The sequence below is a fragment of the Eschrichtius robustus genome, chromosome 1 (assembly GCF_028021215.1).
Source record: "Eschrichtius robustus isolate mEscRob2 chromosome 1, mEscRob2.pri, whole genome shotgun sequence".
NCBI classification, from domain to species: domain Eukaryota; kingdom Metazoa; phylum Chordata; class Mammalia; order Artiodactyla; family Eschrichtiidae; genus Eschrichtius; species Eschrichtius robustus.
The window spans coordinates 67425981-67439127 of NC_090824.1; the positions used below are offsets into that span (position 1 = coordinate 67425981).

General features: G+C 34.9%; 1 protein-coding gene across 5 annotated transcripts in view; it reads left to right on the top strand.

The window, feature by feature from the left end:
• The window catches only part of STRN3 (striatin 3), a 121915-nt gene that overhangs the window by 69679 nt on the left and 39089 nt on the right, over nt 1–13147 (top strand). For 4 of the 5 annotated variants that reach the window (XM_068546556.1, XM_068546575.1, XM_068546584.1 and 1 more), the window contains exons 4-5: nt 3614–3695; nt 7360–7533. In XM_068546556.1, the coding sequence (XP_068402657.1) occupies nt 3614–3695; nt 7360–7533 (256 nt within the window). The remainder of the gene's footprint in view (nt 1–3613; nt 3696–7359; nt 7534–13147) is intronic. The other variant, XM_068546566.1, reaches the window with a different exon arrangement.

Here is a 13147-nt window from a genome sequence, read left to right on the forward strand (position 1 = left end):
GCCAGGGGACAATATTATGGTCTCCTCCTTGGAAAAGCTACAATAAATGATAAAAAGATGGAAGGCCTGTATATTTTGGGTCATGTTTACTGCAGCAGTCCCATTATAGTTAGAGGGAGTACAGTGGTTTCACCATAGAGAAAACCTGATGGCTTCATAGCTTTTCTTTAACTCATTTTTTTTCTAATATGGCTAGAATATTCAGAAAATAATCAATCACTTTTTTTTTTTTTTTTTTTTGGCCGCTCCGCATGGCTTGCAGGATCTTAGTTCCCAGACCAGGTATTGAACCCGGGCTATGTCAGTGAAAGCACTGAGTCCTAACCACTGGGCCACCAGGGAATTCCCCACTTTCTATAACTTGAGGGCTGTCCCCCTAACTTGGTCTGTATAAATGTGAGGAACGGCCCCACTGTTCCTGGAACTAGAGTCGGAATTGGCTAACTGGTCTTGGTACAAGTTGGTATAAAGGAAAATCATTAGCACGTAATCTCTCCTGCCCACAGCTGAAATGAGATAAAAACAAGTCTGTTTTTATCTATATAAACTTAACTATTAAAACTTCCTTAAACTGAAGAATAAAATAACAACCAAGTATTTTATTTATAGGAAACAATAATAATAAAGTAGATTATTTTTACTGATGTAGAAAAACTACTCAGGATGTTTAGTGGAAAACAAACAAAGGAATGGGCAAAAATACACCATGCAAACAATGGGATAAAATTATTTACATCAAAGTATAGACAGAAATAAACATTAAATGAATCAGTGTTGCCTTTTATATACTTAAAATAAATCAAAATGTAGAAAAAAGAAAACATACGAAATACTGTTAGGAAAGAAGTACAAGGTACGTATGTTTTTATACCCTTGTCCTAGTAATAGTATATATATCCTAAACTTAACTCTATAAAAGGGGGTGTATCCAAATCTGTAAACAGCTCCTATTTCCCTACATTTAGGGGAAAAAATCTACAACAGTAGGCATATGGGTAAAAGACTTGAAAAGCCACCAATAAAAGAGGATATCCAAATGGCCAATAAGCATTTGAAACGATGCTCAAATGTATTAGTTTATACAACTTATTTGAGGAAATACAACTTAAAACCACAGCACAGTACAATTAGACACCTACCACAATGTGAAAATGCAAAAGAGAAAAAGTCATGTGTTGCTGAGGATGTGGATCAACCAGGATTTGCACACCTTCTGGTGTTGGAATTCTAAATTGATAAAACTGCTCTGAAAGTGATTTGTCAGTACAAGTTTCCCCCACTATCCCAAAGTAGAGCATTCCTGTTCATAAGCCAAAATGACATAAAACAAAGATGCAGTTTACCTTTGGACACATCTTGCTAATGATGCACAAGATAAATCAAGATAAAGCACAGATGATAATAGACACAGTTCAAAGCTATGGGCTTGTTACGGAGCTTGGTGGTGCCTCTCTCGGTGCTTGGGGGTGCGTGCTGCCACTGTAACGGTTCACTGCAAAACAAATGCTGAAGGCTATTTTTTCTTTTCACCTTTTTTCATAAAGAGTGAAAATTCTCTCTGAATTTTTTCAGTTAGGCTAGCGAAAACAGGTACTAAATGTAGGTCTTTCATAAAAGCGAGGTGACCTAAAGAGAGCTTTCGAAAAGCGGGGGATAACTGTATTGCTAAAGGGAACATAGCATGCCCCGTGGCCCAGTAATTCCACTCCTTAAAATGTTCATCACAAGGCTTGTATAAGAATGTTCATAGTATCATTACTTTTAATAGCAAAAAACTGGAAACAATTCACATGTTCTTCACCAATAGAATAGATAAATATATTGTGATATTTTAGGGTAAGGAAATGCTGTTTAGCAAGAAAAGTGAATAAACTATAACTAGACTAAGCTATAACTAAAAGTGAATAAACTATAACTAAATTTTATGTGGATCACATAAAATTGAAAATTGATAGAAATGATTTCATATATATCAAATTCAAAAATTAACCTAGTGTTTAGAAATCAGGGTAGTGTTAATATCCTTTTAGGAGTATCTAGTTAGACTTGGGAAGGGGCATGATGAAAGTTTTTGGGGGTGCTGATGACATTTTATTTCTTCATCTAGGTACTGGTTACATGGGTGCGTTAAAAAATTCATTGAGCTGTATGCTTAGGATGTACTTCAAGAATATCCTTAGCAACATTATTTATAATAGTGAAAAATGGAAACAAATTTCAGCATTAGGGAACTGGTTAAATTAAATAGGTATATACTTTCTGTAGATTATATAATTATTTTATATGATGTTAATCTATATTTATTGTCATAGAATGTTCAAGATACATTAAGTATTGAAAGCAGCTTGTAGTGCGGTACACACACTTTGGCCTTTTTTTTTTTTAATTTAAGGAGGGGAGAAGCTGATGTATGTTATTTTCAAATGGAAAATATGGAATGATAAAATCTCAAGTACTAATAACACTGTTGGTGATAGGATTTTGGGCAATTTGTATTTCTTCTTTTTTTTAAATGTATTTTTTTGGCGGGTTAATTATGTGTTATATGTGATTTAAAAATAAGCAAAATGCTATAAATAGGAAAAGTTATAAATAAAAAATGGGGGCTATTAGAATGAGATAATTATTTCTGGAAATTATAGATGTTTCTACGTGCAGGGGAAGAATGAGAAGATATTAATAACGGATTGTTAAGGTTAGAGAAGTAATGCCTGCAGAGAATATTTGAATTGCTACCAATAACTGTTTGTTCATGTGACTCTGAGGAGTCTAGGAGCCTAATGACTGTAAGCCATGGTAAGAGTTCTCAACATTCAATGTGAGGGCTTATCTTCTATGGCCCTATATTCTTTGCTTTATCATAATTTTTATAATGGGAAATTATAGGAAAATATTTCTGTATCATTAGTGCCAATGAATAGTTTTAAATATCACTGTGGATATACTTGTTGAGAGCTTAACTCATCTGAAGTTATACTGTTTATTAAACTCTTTTTTAATGCATATACTTTGTTACCGGAGAATAAAATATGACTTTTTACATATAGTAAAAACTGTTTTCTGGTCTAACTTTTAGTTCTAAAAATGAAATTGACTGTATAGAGTCTTGTATGTAGACTGAGAGTCTACTGACACAGACTCTTAAGTTATTCACTAGTTTTATAAATATATATCTAATTTCTAAATAATGTTGATTTTGAAAAGTTTATATAAATAGTAAATATCACTTTTTAATTTCAAAAGCATTCAACTCAGTAGAATTCTGGTAGTTTAAAAAATTGATTTTAATAAAATTTCATTTCAAAGCCTGGGCTTTTGATTTTTAAATCACTTGTAATAATAGTTAATGTACACTTGGGTTTTCCCAATTTTAAAACAAGGAGGGTGGTGCCTAAGTGTTTGGGCTGTCAGGATAAACACACTTAAAATGAGTGACCCACAGTAAACACTCAATAAAAGTTAATTTTCTTCTATCCTTTATAAAATATTTTGGTATATTCTTGTGGGACTTTATCCCTAAGAGAACTTTGGCAGTATTATCAGGAGTTGAAATAATGTGTATGAAACTTGTCTTGTTTTTGTTGTTGTTGTTGTTGTTACTGTTAATTTTTAGAAGAAACCAAAGATACGGAGGCTCCCACAGCACCTCAGAATAGCCAGTTAACGTGGAAGCAGGGCAGACAGCTGTTAAGACAGTGAGTAATGGTTCATTTTCACCTTTCTTTAAGGTTCTAGGTATGAAAGTGCTTCTATTCAGTCACTTTGAAAGTGAAAATTATTTAATGATAATGGGACAATGTGTATAGTTTTCATATTGCTTTTTTTTTGTTTTGTTAGATGCTTGGATCTTTTTAAAGTTTTGTTTCCTCTGAATGTTTCTCTAAACATTTCTCAGAATGATGTTGTTTTCTTATTTGTAGAGTAGGATGTCATAAAGACTGGATGTCTTGAAGGCCAGAACAAAAACAATAGGGAGTTCATACTTATAGACATTCTCATTTCCATCACTGGAAAATTTACATATTTGGTTTTAAGTGAGATTGTGACTGGCTTAGAGAAGGAATTTAACTGGTTATCAGAAACTTTTCAGAAGTGGCTTGCTAAATCCTGCTTCTACTTGAATTTTTGAGGAAGCTTTTTTTTTGAGGAACCTTTTTGATGTTTGAATTCTTTGCCATATTAGAAGTACTTATATGTGGCAAATATTATTGTCTTATCTATTTGTTCTTTTCCCTTGTATTTTGAAAACTTTGGTACTCGCGTACTACTGAAATCGTAGGTAATTCAGCTTTCTCAACTCTAGACATCTTTACCATCACTTCAGTAACCCAGTGAAGTGTGGTCAGACCCTTGATCTTGTTATAACCTAGAACTGCCCTACCTCTGGAATATTCCGTGATCTGACAGTCTCATATTCCACTTCTCTTACTCCAGTTCCCGTGTTATTTGTCCTCTGACCTTACTTTGATCTTTAGATCCTTGACTATTTCATTTTCCTTACCTCCTTTACCTATTGTTGGTTTAATTTTTTTTTTTTTTTGGCAGTGGGGTTTTTTTGTTGTTTCTTTTTGTTGTTTCCCTAGCTCCCGCTTAGACCCCATGATCCTTTACCCTTTTGCTGGTACCCTTAACTTTCCTGCTGCCCACTCCTTACCCCCCTCACCAGTCATTTTACTATACCTACCTGCAGTATCCCAGTCCTAATCAGTCTTACTGTCTATTGCTTCTGTTTCTAATTAATTCTTAGAGAAAAATCACAGAATTGTGTGAATGCCATTATTACACATTCATGGTTTCCTGTCCAAACATTGCATAGAGCCTTTTTCCATATCCCTGGTCATCTCCTGCTCCCATTGCCCTCAGTGGATATTCTGAACTTTTACCACATCTCAGCCCATTCTCCCTTACTCTCATTAGAGCACCTCAAGCTCTACTTCACTGAAAGCATGAAGGCTATCAGGCGAGAACTGTCTTCACTTTTTGCTTTCCTTTCTGAAAATGTATTTAAACCTCGTATTCATCATCTCAGTTTCTAATGTTCCATTCAAAGAAGTATTTATCAATCTGGACAGTTAGTGACTAAAACTCAAACAAATTTCAAAAACAGATTATTGTCTGGAAGGATGCTGGGATAGCTAGCAGAGTTGAGGGAAGTGCTGATTAACTGAGTGTTGGAAACTTAAGAGCTAGTGTATCACTGAAGATTTCTCAGGAACTGGAAACATCCAGGATATGTTCTTATTCTCTGGTGTTCTGCTCCTCTGTGTATCAGTTTTATTCTTTTCTACTGAAAACCACTTTTCTCCAGGTGGCAGGGGATCCCTTATTTTAAAATCAATTTTTTTTTTTTTTAAATTACACTATACTAGGTGTGCTTTATTTATTTATTAATGGCTGTGTTGGATCTTCGTTTCTGTGTGAGAGCTTTCTCTAGTTGTGGCAAGCGGGGGCCACTCTTCATCACGGTGCGCGGGCCTCTCACTATCGCGGCCTCTCTTGTTGCGGAGCACAGGCTCCAGACGCACAGGCTCAGTAATTGTGGCTCACGGGCCCATTTGCTCCGTGGCATGTGGGATCTTCCCAGACCAGGGCTCGAACCCGTGTCTCCTGCATTGGCAGGTAGATTCTCAACCACTGCGCCACCAGGAAAGCCCGGGATCCCTTATTTTAGTCAGAATAATTTCTGAGGATTGGATTTGTCTTGACTTGATCAAATAACTGCCCACGAGTCAGTTATTTTTACCTGGGTTGTTTAAGATCTTGACAGTTCTTTTAGACCACATGGCTAGAGTGTGGTGGGAGTTTTTTCCTCAAAAGAGGAACGCGTTTTTTAGAAGAGTATGACGGCTATAGAGAAATCAGTTGCACAGTATTTCTCTCATAAATGCCTAATCCCATTGCCTGGCTTTATATTGTGTCTCTTCTCATCTTTCTGTAACAGTAGTTTATCTCCATAGTCTTCCTTATTCATTTCTCAACTGTCTAGTTTGTTTTCCATTTTGATATTCCCCTGAAGCTTCTATCACAAACATATTTATGAGACCCTTTTTGTTCATATTGATCTTTTGGAAATATTTGACATTAACTCTTCATTTCTTTTTGAAACTCTGTTTTTCTTACTTTCATGAAACTACTCTCTGCTTTTTTTACCCTCATTTCTCAAGTTCTTTCTTTTAATTTTCCTTTGAGTTTCTTATTTTTCCAGCCCTTTAGATATTTGTGTCCCCAGGTTTTGTTTTTACTTACGCTTTTTCTCTGGGTAACTTCATTTAAATCCTTGGCTTCAAATATCTCCAAACACTAATGACTCCCAAATCTGTACACCCAGTCCAGTCCCTTGTGAGCTTTTGACCTTCTTACCACTGTGCCTAATAAATGTTATCACTTTCATAGATACTACTTGATTATTTGATAGGTACCCTCTAAACCATATTCTGACCCTTTATTCTTCATTTTATTCAGTAGAACCACCATGCAACCATCCCAGCTAGAAACCTGAAAAATTTCCAAAATTCTTATATCTTCTTTTATTCTACTGCCATATTTACTTGTGCACCAAGTCGCTAAGATATTTTATTTTTCTCACATTTCTCCTCTTCTCTGGTTTTAATTCTTGCTGTGTTAGTGTCCTAACCAGTCTCCCTGTCTTTAGCTTTCACTTAAAAATCCTTTGTTATTTTGTCAGCAGCATATAAAAAGAAACAAAAAAGGCTTCTTTTTAACATCTTAGCCTGTCAGATACTTTAGGAAGAAATTTTTAAATTTGTCACACAAAGCCGTTCATGACCCATTATCTATACTTACGTCATGATTCAGTCCCTTTCTTCTTTTTCAGTCTTCATCCTAGATCCTCGGTTAGGTACCCTGGTTTAGATAACAAGGAAAGTTTGAAAACCACAGGACTATAGGACTGCTATAAGACCTTAGATCCTAGAAGGAGAACTAATCTATCCATCAACCTCTGGCTAAGAGCCAGGGTTTAAACGTAGCATGTCATTGTTCTGAGGTTTAGTTCTGTTCATCCTTTACCACTTTCTGGAATTTTTTTTTTTTTAAGTAATATATATCATCAACTCCTAAAAGTTTTTTTAACGCTGTAGGTCTTTTTAGGCTTCAGGATAATTGGCCCTTAATTAGTGTTAGCCATCTATATGCTGTTTTAATTAAACTATGGTTTGTAATGGGCCTTTTTTTTTAGAACTGGAACTAGTCTAGAGAGAAGAAAGTTATTGAGGCAAAGGAAGAGTAAATTTTATAGGATTATGGATTTTTGTAAAATTCTTTGATGTGATTTTGATTTAACAAGTTTGCGTGTATTAACAATATGTGGGATTTAATATTTTTAATTTTCTCTTACAGATATCTTCAGGAAGTAGGTTACACAGATACAATATTAGATGTACGGTCTCAGCGGGTAAGATCATTACTTGGGCTATCTAATTCAGAACCAAATGGATCAGTAGAGACAAAGAATTTAGAACAGATCCTGAATGGAGGTGAATCTCCTAAGCAAAAAGGACAAGAAATCAAAAGGTATGACCTATACTTATAGGTTAACATTGTTTATATAACAGGTATTGTGAATTTCTTTAGCTTTTTGTTATTGCTGTTAACAGTTATTGAAGCATGTAGAGTTCAGATTTAAAGATTCCCCCCCGCCCCCCAAATGGTACCATGGACAAAGAAACTTTTTATTTAGGTGCTTTTTAAATTTATTTATCTTGGGGCTTCCCTGGTGGCACGGTGGTTAAGAATCTGCCTCCCAGTGCAGGGGACCCAGGTTCGAGCCTTGCTCTGGGAAGATCCCACATGCCGCAGAGCAACTAAGCCCGTATGCCACAACTACTGAGCCCCTGTGCCACAACTACTGAAGCCCACATGCCTAGAACCCATGCTCCGCAACAAGAGAAGGCACCGCAATGAGAAGCCCGCACACCGTAACGAAGAGTAGCCCCCGCTCGCCACAACTAGAGAAAGCCTGCGCACAGCAACGAAGACCCAACGCAGCCAAAAATAAAATAAATTTATTAAAAATATATATTAAATTTATTTATCTTGGGACTTCCCTGGTGGTCCATTGGTTAAGACTCCATGCTCCCAATGCAGGGGGCCCAGGTTCTATCCCTGGTCAAGGAACTAGATCCCACATGCCACAACGAAGATCTCGCATGCGGCAACAAAGATCCCGCGTGCCGCAACTAAGACCCGGTGCAGCCAAATAAATAAATTTTTCTTTTAAGATTTATTTATCTTAAGTTTTGATGCCAAGAGAATGACTGTAGTTCTGAAATAGGTGCAAAATTAAAATTTGAGGGTGATTTCATGTAGTTCAGAGTTATTTTAATGTCTTGATTTTTAAATTTTTGTTAGAATATTTTCAATAAATTATAATACTATATAATTAGAATAGTAATGGTTGTTTAGACACTAGTGTTAAAGAAACAAGGCTTTGCATTGTGTTTGGGCTCAGAAAGCTACCAGATATACTTTAAAATTTTAATGTCTTTATTGATAGAGTTCACATACCATAAAGTGCACCCGCTTGAAGTATATAAGTTTAATAGTTTTTAAGATACTCACAGAGTTGTTCAGCCGTCACCACAATCTTAAGTTTTGAAAATTTTCATTACTCCATAAAGAAACCTCGTACTCATTAGCTGCCGCTCCCCATTCTTTCCCATACTCCTCCCACTCACCAACCCTGGGCAACCATTAATATACTTTATGTATCTATAGATTTGCCTATTCTAGATATTTTATGTAAATGGTTATTTTGTGAGTAGCTTCTTTTACTTAGTGTAATATTTTTAAGATTCATCCATGTTATAGCATATGTCAGTAATTCATTTCTTCTTATTGCCAAATAATATTCTTTTCTATGGATATACCACATTTTGTTTATCCATTCCTTGTCCAATTGATGGGCATGTTGATTGGTTCCACATTTTGGAATAATGAATAATGCTACTTTGAACATCGGTCTGCAGGTGTGGACATATGTTTTCAAGTCTCTTGGGTTTATACCTAGGAGTGGAATTGCTATGTCATATAGTAACTGTGTTTACCTTTTTGAGGAATTTCCAAACTCATTTCCAAAGTGGCTGGACTATTTTACATTACCACCAGAAATGTATAAGAATTCTGATTTCTCTACATCCTCATTAACACTTGTTTTCTGTCTACCAGATACACTTTTGATTGTAGTACAGATTTGATAAATGCAAGCTGTCAAGCAGGTGGAACTTTTTTTTCATTTTTTACCATTAGATATTACCTTGAATTGCATAGGTTGGAAGGACAAAGAAAAGAAAAAGAGAGTGGAAAAAACCAAAACGAGTTCATTAGTTTGGTTAGAGCTTAAGAAGTTAATAATATGTACAGTTTATAAACTAGCATTGTTTCATACCTTAGATATATTTTATGACATCATGCAGTTATTTAAAACATGTTGATGACTTTCAAGTTAACATAAGCCTTTAGTTTAGGGGCTTTATTTCTGAGAAATAAGGTCTCTTTAATAAAAACAATTTGACATCTAACAGAGCGCTTGTTTTCTTTACTCTGGATTTCAGGAATCATAGAGCTTTCATAGCTTTAGAGAAAAAACAAGGATATTACTATGTTATTTTAAACTAAACTTGTCAGCTAACCAGGCTAAGTAGTTCTTAGGATTTATAAATACTTTAGAGGAACACAGTTTACTATATCACACCTGAATCTGAATTAAAAATCCACAACAGACTGTATCTTCTCCTTGTAAAGCTTCTTCCCTTTGCAAGATTAAGAGTTTAATAGTTTTTTTTTTTCTATTGTGGTAAAAAACACATAACATGAGATCTATCTTAATAAATTTTAAGTGTACGGTGCAGTGTTGTTAACTGTAAGCACAATATTGTAGAGCACTTCTCTAGAACATTTTCATCTTTCATGACTGAAACGCCTTACCCATTGAATAGCAACTCCCTATTTCCTCCTCCCCCCAGCCCCTGGCAAACACCATTTGACTTTCTGTTTCTACGAGTGACTACTTTAAATACTTTATATATATTTATATAATATATAAATACTTTATATAAGTGGAATTAATACAGTATTTGTCCTTGTGTGACTGGCTTATTTCACTTAGCATAATGTCCCAAGGTTCATCAGTGTCACAGCATATGACAAAATTTCCTTCTTTTTTATGGCTGAATAATTATTGAATGTATTTACCACATTTTCTTTATCCATTTATCCGTCCACAGACATTTAGGTAATAATTGTTTTTAATCAAGGTGATTTCCTTCTTAATGAGAATAGCTGTATATTGCGAGTCTGTACTAATGTAAGCATGTATGGTTCAGCTATGATCAGGGCCTTTGAAAATTCCTAAGAAATATGAAAATGACCTAACATGTTGATAGAGGTGTCAACAAAAAGATGTTTATCGTATTCTTATTTATAACAATAAAAAATTTGTAGCAGTCTCCATGTTCAACAGTAGAAGAATGGTAAATTGTAGATCATATTATTAGAGACAGTATGCTTAATGGTTTAGAATGGGAACTCTGAAGACAGACTGACTGGGTTTGAATCTTGACTTTGCTGCTTACTAGCTGTGACTTTGGGCAGGGTACTTTACCTTCCTGTGCCTCGGTTTCCTCATTTATAAAATGGTAATGATAGGGTTGATGTGAAGAAGAAATGAATTAATGTAAGGCATTTGGAACAATGCTTGGTACATAATAAGTGTTAGCTATGATGAAATATTGCTTATCCAGTTGAAATGTGACCCAATCAAGAGTAATATTTACTAGATTCTGCTGAGTCAATGTCACTGTTGTCTTTCTTGGTTTATTCTTTGGTTTATTGTAGGGGGATGTTGTGGGTGTATAGTGTATCATATCACACAGCCTCCACCTTATAAGGATTTGTTGGGGGAGAGAGTTCTCATAGGTCTTGTAACTGAAAAGCTGTGCTGCTTCTTAGTGATTGGTCTGATTTACCTTTGAACCTCCAGTAGTTGCTCTCTTTCTTTTTACTCTGACTGTTTGGAATCTTGCCATATTTGTGGGTTTCCCTTATCTCTAGAAAACACACTGACTCTTTTTTACCCTTTTACTTACGAACCTTACTCTTGGCTTCATTCTGTTTTCCCTTCATCTGGATATATAATTTTAAAAATTCTGTTGATTGCTTTTTATTGAATGAGAAAAGATAGTAAATAAATAGTTTGCAAAGAAAAAAGTTATTATAAAATTCCATAGATGTAGATGTCCACTTAAGCATGTGGATTAAAGGCAGATTTACTTGTGTGCCTTCTGGAACCTCTGTTAAAATATCAGTTAAAGACATTTTAAGACACATTAACACATAAGGACAAAAAATTGAATATATAGAAAGAATGAGAGGATATACTGTCCATCAGATAGGGAGAACTTAATAATTTTGGAAGCTGGAAAGAAGAAAAGGAACAAGCCAATTCAAGTCCCAAAATGCCAGTAAAGTTCCAAAAGCTAAGGAGTTAGAGGTATCAGGTACATCTGGAGTCAGGTTTAGAGGGGGCTATTAATAGAGAATTAGTTTCAAGTTTATGTAAGAGGCAGTTAGAATCTCAAACCCCCTCTTTTATCCTGTGTAGCCGCTTGAACACCCCTCTCCTATCCCAAAGAACGGTGGTATATTTTCTGGTGAATTCCAGTGATTTCTGATTTCTTAAGAAAACAAGCAAGTGTAGGGTGGGCTACTATACTGAAAACAGGAGGATTATCTGAAAATCTCTAGCTGAGCGGTGAGATTGCCTGTTTCCTTCTACTTGGCTTCTGGTATGTTGGCAGCTGGTCTTAAATCCCTTTCAGGCAGGAATATGATCACATTAATAGAGAAGACCTTATGATCCGACAGTTGGGATCTGCCAGTGAAATGGCTAGGACTCTGCCCTGTTATACAGAAGTGAAGCTAGCTACTTTGACAAGCCTCACCCATGTACACAATATATCCAATTAGTTTTTCTGTGCCTCACTGTTAAATATTAACAGTTAACGAAAGACTTTAACTTTAATATGAAAATTGGAGACCAAAGGAACCAAACATAAAAAAGGAACTCAGAGAAAAGAGGGAGCAGAAGACTTTCAAAACTATAATTACTCTTCTGAGAGGACTGAGAGAAGATAATACATCTATAAAACAGTAAGATGTTATTGTATAAGGTTCAGTAAGAGATCAGAAAAGAGCTAATAGAAATTTAAAAGTGTGATTTAAATAATTTTCATGTAAGACTTGGGAGATAAAAGACTCTCCCAGAAAAGAGAAAAGAGGAAAAAAAGGAAGACTGAAAAGAGGAGAAAATCTAAAGATCAGTCCAAGAGGGACAACATCTGAATAGGAGTTTCAGAAAGAACAGGTAAACTGGTGTTGAAAAAAATTTTTAAAGAGTAATTAAAAAAAAATTCTGGAATATATTTATAGAATGTGTTTCCAAGGATGTTTGTTTCCACATTGAAAGGATTTCTTCCAGTTACACTATAAAGTTAATTTTTAAAAATCCATACAAAGGCCATCATCATGAATGCTAAAAAGAAAACATCTCAAGAGAAACAGCATGGTAGCTTGTAAGTAGGGCAAAGTCTCAGACCCTTCACAGTCCATGGTTGCTTTAATTTCCATTTTCCTAAAGACTAATGATGTTGAGCATCTGTGTATGCCATCCACATATCTTTTGATACAGGATCTGTATGAATAATTTCCCCATTTTTTCATTGTTTTATTTGTTATTGTTGAGATTTAAGTGTTCTTTATATAGTCCTTCATTAAATGTGTGACTTGCAAATATTTTGTCCCAATCTGTAGACTTTTTTAAAAATTCTCTATAGTGTCTTTCAAAGAGCAAAAGTTTTTAATTTTGGGAAGTCTGATTCATCAGTTCTTTCTTTTATTGATTGTGCTGTTTGACTTTTAAAACCTTGTACATGTATTGTTGTGATCAAATACAATTTTTAAAACCTGAAACGTGAGTTCTCACTTTAGAGACAGGAACTTCTATCCAAGGAACAATAATACTTTATTTATCAAAGTTCAAAACAAAACTCATGTCTTAAATTTTCTATTTTTTATTTTTCTGTCATTGATGTGCCAATTTTGTCAAATATTTTCTTTGCCTTTCATTTAA